The sequence below is a fragment of the Equus przewalskii genome, chromosome 6 (assembly GCF_037783145.1).
Source record: "Equus przewalskii isolate Varuska chromosome 6, EquPr2, whole genome shotgun sequence".
NCBI lineage: Eukaryota > Metazoa > Chordata > Mammalia > Perissodactyla > Equidae > Equus > Equus przewalskii.
In genome coordinates, this window is record NC_091836.1 from 12693879 (window position 1) to 12701521 (window position 7643).

The 7643-nt window shown below is 36.1% G+C and overlaps 1 protein-coding gene across 12 annotated transcripts in view; it reads left to right on the plus strand.

Moving 5' to 3' along the window:
* Positions 1-4352, plus strand: part of YAP1 (Yes1 associated transcriptional regulator) — a 110227-nt gene extending 105875 nt beyond the window's left edge. For all 12 annotated transcript variants that reach the window (XM_070624800.1, XM_070624805.1, XM_070624803.1 and 9 more), the window contains one exon: positions 641-4352. In XM_070624800.1, the coding sequence (XP_070480901.1) occupies positions 641-879 (239 nt within the window). In that variant the 3' untranslated portion in view covers positions 880-4352. The remainder of the gene's footprint in view (positions 1-640) is intronic.
* The last annotated feature ends 3291 nt before the right edge of the window (positions 4353-7643 follow it).

A 7643-nucleotide genomic window follows, 5' to 3' on the forward strand; every position in this document is an offset into this window, starting at 1 on the left:
TTTTTCTGAAAGCATGTTCCATTGAAGCTCTAACAAACGTTAATGTTGTCATGTGCAAAAACGGTTCTGTGGCCAGGTAAATTTGGGAGACCTGCAAGCAAAGCTAGGAAGATTTATTTGTTCAGGGACTTTTGGGAGGCTTGTTTTCCTGTTATGAATGTGAATCTCCAAGAGTAGAATAGAGTTTTCATCCAGTCCTTTTATTTTAGTGTTCCCCAAAGTGTACTTAAGGGAAAGACAGTTCTATACCATTCATTTTTATATTTTATCTTATGGTGGTGCATATCTGGAAGAGAGTCAAGTAGTGATGCTGTTATGTAGTGAACTTGTTCTTTCTCCCTTGCTGTGTATAATTTTTCAAGGGATTTTAAATTTTTTCATGACCCCCTTCAGTGTTCAGTACATAGTAATAAACAGTCAAGCTGTTGGTTCAGTATCTGAACAAATGTTGGAGCAAAAGTAAACCTGGAGTTATTTTGTTATCTGCGGGTGGTTTGGCCTGAAATAAACTCTGGGCCTCAGTTCAGGAGGTGGGTCAGGAGTACTTTTCTTTCTCTGTGCATTTCTGTATGCTCATGTGATACAGCTCTGGTGTCGGCTTTTCTAAAAAGACCTTATTCTCTCCTTCTCTTCCAACTAGGTGATACTATCAACCAAAGCACCCTACCCTCACAGCAGAACCGTTTCCCAGACTACCTTGAAGCCATTCCTGGGACAAATGTGGACCTTGGAACACTGGAGGGAGACGGAATGAACATAGAAGGAGAGGAGTTGATGCCAAGTCTGCAGGAAGCTTTGAGTTCTGACATCCTTAATGACATGGAGTCTGTTTTGGCTGCCACCAAGCTAGATAAAGAAAGCTTTCTTACATGGTTATAGAGCCCTCAGGTAGACTGAATTCTACATCTGTGAAGGATCTAAGGAGATAAGACATATATACCTGAAATGTCCAAATAAGCCAGTTGCGATCTTCTGGCTAATACAGAAAAAGATGAACAAACGTCCAGCAAGACTCTTTCATCCACTAGTTTGCTCTTCCTTGTCCATTGCTGCTGTTAATATATTGCTGACCTCTTTCATAGTTGGCTCTAAAGAATCAAAAAAAACTTTTTTTGTTTCTTTTGCTATTATAACTACTGTTCGTTTCGGGGGCTGGGGGAAGTGAGCCTGTTTGGATGATGGATGCCATTCCTTTTGCCCAGTTAGATGTTCACCAATCATTTTAACTAAATACTCAGACTTGGAAGTCAAATGCTTCATGTCACAGCATTTAGTTTGTTCAGGCAGTTGTTTCTTCAGCTGCCTTTGGCCAGTGGAAAAACATGACTTACTGGTCTGACAAGCCAAAAATGTTGTATCTGACATTAAGTACTCAATGCTGATCTGAAGAGATAGCTGAAACTAAGGCTGAAGACTGTTTTCCTTTCAGTGTTCTTTTTTCTCCTAGTGCTATCATTAGTCACATAGTGACCTTGATTTTATTTTAGGAGCTTATAAGGCATGAGACAGTTTCCATAGAAATATATTAATTATTGCCACCTACTCTAGTATAGGTTTTGGTTTTATTGTGGGTTTGTTTTGTTTTGTTTTTGTTTTGTTTGGGTTGATTGGGTTTTTTTCAGAACCTAGGCAAATGACCATAGTAGTGAATCTGTTTATAGTTGTAGCTTGGGACGGTTATTGTAGTTCCTTTGGTAAAATCTACATTTCCTGATTTTTTACCATCATATTTAAGTCTTGATTATCTGCTCTATATATACCCACACACACACTTATGATGTTTATGATAGTGTGATAGCAGAATGTATCTTTTTTTAGGTTTCCCTACTTTCCAATTTATTTTAAAATGGTAGCTTCGAATGTATGCATTTAGAATAAATGACTAGTAGTTTATATTTCACAGGTAGTTTAAATCTGGTTGGGGCCGTCTGCAGATGGCTGAGGTAGTTTAGTGTTCTAGAAAGGGCTATTGTTATGGATCGTGCCTTGAGGAGTACTGTATGCCCTCTGGGTACACGATAAATATTATCTGATGAATTTGAAAGAAGCAAAACAAGAAATGGCTTTATTTTCCCCTTGTTACTTCCTTGGACTAATTTTAAGTTTTGATGGGACATAACTGAGTAGGTTCATAATATCCCTGACAGAAGTAAGCTTTATATAGTGGTGCACCCTCCTTTAGCTTGGGAAGTTTTACCTTCGCCTTAGTTTTGGAAGTAAATAAATTCTAGTACTTTAGTTCTCATTTGTAATGAACACATTAAAGGTTACTTTGAAATATTGCCTACAAGATTGTTCTTACTTATAAGACTTGCTCCTACTTCTATGTGCTAAGAAGAATTGACCCTCGACAGTATGTAGGATACTGTAAGGTCACAAGTTAGCTGGTAAAGTGATCAGATTAATAAATGTATATTGGTAGTTGAATTTAGCAAAGAAATAGAGATAATCATGATTATACTTTTATTTTTACAGGAAGAGATATAACTAGAGTATGTGTCTACAGGAGTAATAATGGTTTCCAAAGAGTATTTTTTAAAGGAACAAAATGAGCATGAATCAACTCTTCAGTATAAGCTATGAAGTAATAGTTGGTTGTGAATTATAGTGGCACCAAGCTAGTACCTCTATGATTAAGGGTTTTTCAGTGTGTCTAGAATAAGCCCTTATTTTCAAGGGTTTATAACAGACATAAAATCTCTTCCTGGCTAAAACTGCTATGAAAAGCCTCCGCTTGGGAAGATAGATTTTTTTTTTCCTAATTACAAAATCTGAGTAATTTGACCCTTCAATTTAGAGGAGTGCAAAAGTTGGAAGAAGTTTTATATTAAGTACTTTCAGTGCTCAAAAAAATGCAATCACTGTGTTGTATATAATGATTCATAGGTCGATCATGCGTAATAATTAACTCTAAGGCTTCTAATAAGAAAACAACAGAAAGATTAAATCTTGAAATAAGTCTAGGGGGAAATGGCCACTGTGCAAATGCATCATTTTTGTTTTTGTTTTAAAGAGTAATGAAATTCTACCTAGAATGCATAATTGAGTATATGGATGATATAGCATGTTGGGTTTTTTATGTGCAGAAGATCAAAGCTACTTGGAAGGAGTGCCTACAATTTGCCAGTAAGCCACAAATTAAGATCACATCTTATATATCAACAGAGTAGCTTTAGGTTAGCGGGAGGGTGGAAAGGTGGGAGGGGGGTGGGTTGTGAAGACTTAGTGGGACCTTGATAGATAACTTTATAAGCTTCTTTTTCTTAATCAAGACTCATCTTGCATCCTTGTCATTAAAGGCAGTTGTTCCTAAAATTTCAGTCACTTAAGTACACCCACAAAACAAGAAAATGGAGTTCTTTGTTTCCCCTTGACTTTAATTTGCCCAGTTATACCTCAATGTTGTAGCAGCACTGTGGTAACTGACAGACACAGTGCTTGGATTGTATTGTACCCTCTGTACTGACCTGAAGGAGGCCTAAGAGTCCTTTCTCTTTCTGAGTTGGAATCACAGCCTTGATGTGGTCTTTCTTGTTTTGTGTCCCTGTTCCTAATGTAAAAGTGTTTAACTGCTTCTTGGTTGTATTGGATAGCATTGGGATAAGATTTTAACTGGGTATTCTTGAATTGCTTTTACAATAAACCAATTTTATAATCTTTAAATTTATCAGCTTTTTACATTTGTGTTCTTTTCAGTTAGTGCTGCTTAGATCTACTTATGATTGATGAAGCACATTGATTTGGAGTTTCAGATTTTCCAAAGCACTATTTGTTGTAATAATTATTTTTTAAATATAGTGCCTTTTTTAAAAAAGAAAAAGAACATAAGGAAGTGACTTTTATACAAGTAATATTGCTGTTTCAGTATTCATATTAAATAGATGCATTCTATATGGAACCTTGACAGAAACACTGAAGAATAACAGTAATTAATTGTGTAATTCATAATTCATACCAGTCAGTGTTGAAACTCAAACAGTGCAAAAGTAGGAGGCAGTATCCAGTGATTAACAGTTTCATAGCTTTTGCACATCTGAGAAGAGTGCTCAGATGAATTTTACCTTCCATAAGCATGTTTTTATAAGAATTGTGGGTGTGCCTATCTTAACAATTGTTTTCTGTATCTTGAAAAAGTATTCTCCACATTTTAAATGTTTTATATTAGAGAATTCTTTAATGCACACTTGTCAAATATATATATATAGTACCAATGTTACCTTTTTATTTTTTGTTTTAGCTGTAAGAGCATGCTCATATGTTAGGTACTTACATAAATTGTTACATTATTTTTTCTTATGTAATACCTTTCTGTTTGTTTATGTGGTTCAAATATATTCTTTCTTTAAACTCTTCTTTGTTGTTTTTAACAATATATTTAAAACTTTTTTGGCTTCTTAATGGTCTTCCAATAGAATGAATAGTAGTAATAAAAGGAAATAAAAGGTGATTACAGTAGTAACTGGTAGACAGGTTAAACTTAAGGTTAGTTTGACATTTGGAACTTCTGCAGGACAGATATAATCCTTTGAACTTTATGTTCTGTACTCTTCACATAGACTCTCCCCATCAATGATAGTTTGTAAGCAGAAGTGTGTCTCCTTCATTCTTAAATGACTTTATTACATGTAACAGCACAGAAGAAACTGAGAAGAACTTGACACAGTCTTTCAAAATAAATTTTGAAATTTATTGAAATTTCCAAAATATAACACTTATATTAGTGAAAATTATTAGTTCTTGTTTTATAAATAAAAACATAAATTTAAGTGGTAGGTCCTGAACTTTGAGTAAGAAGTAGATTTGATTGTCTTTGAAATGATTTATTTCTGTGTTTGTGTATATAATAAATTATTGGCACATCAGTTTTGGTGAGGCAAATCTGAAAACATTTCATATTTTATTATGTATGATTTCTTTACCGTAGTATAACACTAATTTTGTGGGGCTTGAAATTTATTGTTTCCCTTATCTTGTGCAAAATGTAGTGCTTGTACATCTAAGCTCATAACCATACCTTCTGTCTATAGGCGTTGCACCTCTTACTTGGGAGTTGCTCTGAGAGGTGGTGCTCTTTATGTTGGATGGCTTGAAGTCCCATAACATGAGGCTACTACCTTCATTCTGGATCCTGTGAGCCAGAGTTGTACAACCTTTACCTACCTGATTTAGTTAGTCTGATTCAGAAGAATATATTAGATTAGGGAAGAATGGCCTCTAGAGTGAACAAGGAGGGGCAGTCTAAGTATTTGAGAAGTATAGTAGTCTTACTTAGAACTCAATATTGAATAATTTACATAATGTTTTTCTTAGAAACAGACCCGAAACTAAAGTAAAATAGCTCAGTAAATAAATTGTGCAGCTGGGATAAACAGAAAAATGGTTTTCCAGAGAGAAAAAAGAACAATGGCTAGTAACAAAAGGAAACCTAGGTGATAATTGCAAGAGTGGTCAGTAGACCAGTTATGTTCATTAAGTTTATGACGTTATTAAGTTATGTTTAATTCCCCTGATTTCCATAGTGTCAGCTGAGGTTGCACAAGAAGAGTAGCCCCAAGGACCCCATCATATCTTCCTACTTTCTGTAATGGCAACCAGACTGTCCCTGGTCTTGGCAATCATCAATTATATTAGGTTTAGACTTAATTATATTGAAAATCTGGCTTTATTTGGTATTTATGGGTAAATTCATGTGCTGTTATCCTTTGGCCTCCAGGGTTCCATGTGCGCTAGTGCTTCCGGAATCAACCATGTCATTGGTAGGGTATCTGCCATGTCATGCCTATCCCACTTTGAGCTGTTGGCATTTAGTCACTTTATTTTAATAATCATGAGAAACTTGATTAACGGTCTTTTATGATTAAAATTTTAATTAATGAATTAGAAAGATGAGAATTCTGTGGCATTTAGTACTGCAGTTTTTCCAAATTACACATGGAATATTTTCTGCCATATTTTCTGGATATGAAAAGCTCTGATTGGTAATTTCCTATCTGTAAATATAACCTTAAACTGGCAGATTTAATACCACCACAAATGAAAACAGTTGCAGAATCAAAACACTAGCAAAACAAGATGATAGTGAAAAGATAGTCTGAATCTTAAAATCTGCCAGTATTTTAGCAGAAAAGAAAATTCCTGAATTAGGTGACCTGATATCCCTGTTGGAAGTTTAAAACAAAAAACGGGTATCTCTGTGCTATTCAAAGCAATATTTGGAGATATCTGAGCAAAGAGTGTACTTCTGTAAAATTCTTAAACAGCTAAGCTGGTACTTGGAATGGTTTTTTTTCTTTTTTTAAATGAAACTATTGAGTTACTGTAACTTTGTGAAATTGATATTAGTTTCTACTCCAAGTAAATGAGAGGGCAGGGCTTGATTCTTAGTAAAAGGAACCTCTCTAAGAAACAACAGAAGAAATAAAATAGGATCTAAACCAGGAGGATACTCTTAGGTAGCATGATATTTAAGACTGCTAACTTACTTCTTAGGGTTATGACACACCCTTACCCATATTTCCTCATGTCTTGCCCCAAGTATATTTTACTTTATTTATTTATTTTTTAAAGACTGGCACCTGAGCTAACATCTGTTGCCAATCTTTTCTCTTCTTTTCCCCAAAGTCCCCCGAGTACATACTTGTATGTTCTAGTTGTAGGTCCTTCTGGTTGTGCTGTGTGGGACGCCACCTCGGCATGGCTTAATAAGCAGTGCTGGGTCTGTGCCCAGGATCCTAACCGGCGCAATCCTGGGCCCCCAAAGCAGAGCACGCCAACTTAACCACTCGGCCATGGGGCCAGCCCTGCCCCAAGTATATTTTATGATGAGACTATAGTTCCTGTGACCTTCACAGAATCTAAAATGAAGTAGTCTGAGTTAAACATCACCTTTTGGGTGTAGTTTTCATTGTGGGGTATTATGAGAAACCATATCTCAGTTCCTTTTAAGGCCATTTGTTCGGTTACAAATCAAGTTATGTTATAATGGATTTACACAAAGTTAAAATGATGCTCTAGCTAGCCAATTGAAAGAAAAATTCATTTTCTCAAAACTATGGATCAAGTGGCAGAATCTGAGGAAAAAGCACTGCTACATTTCACTACTACCTCTGTGAGCTACTGAAGCCAGCTACTCAAAGCCAGCATAGTGATGAATGGACTAGGCAACATGGCTGAGGATCATTTCTCAAGTGATCCTTGTAGCAACTTGTGTTTAAGCACCTCTTTCTATTGATTAAGAGGTAAGCATATCTGCAGCCAGGGTTCACAGAGGCAACTCATTGGTTGTAGGTCAGCAGAATCTAAATGATAGAACATCACAACTGGGTGAGACTCCTGTCACGGGGGTGACCATGAATCAAGACCTTAGATTCTATGAGAGATGCAAAGAATCATATTCACAAGCAGCCAGACTACTGCATAGCCTGAAGTCACACTGCAAAACCACATGTGCAGTATCTTCTGAAGAAGGGCGTTTGCTGAGGTGTTTTCTCTGGGCACCAGGAAGTCTCTTGAGCCTTGTAAAATAATCCCAATGGGACTGGCCAGAGAGGAATGTGGATTTGAGATTTAGTTGTCTTTTACAATCCAAACCAGAAACAACAATGTAGCTCTTCTGCATTCTAGGCCAAAGGAATTCCTGTGGA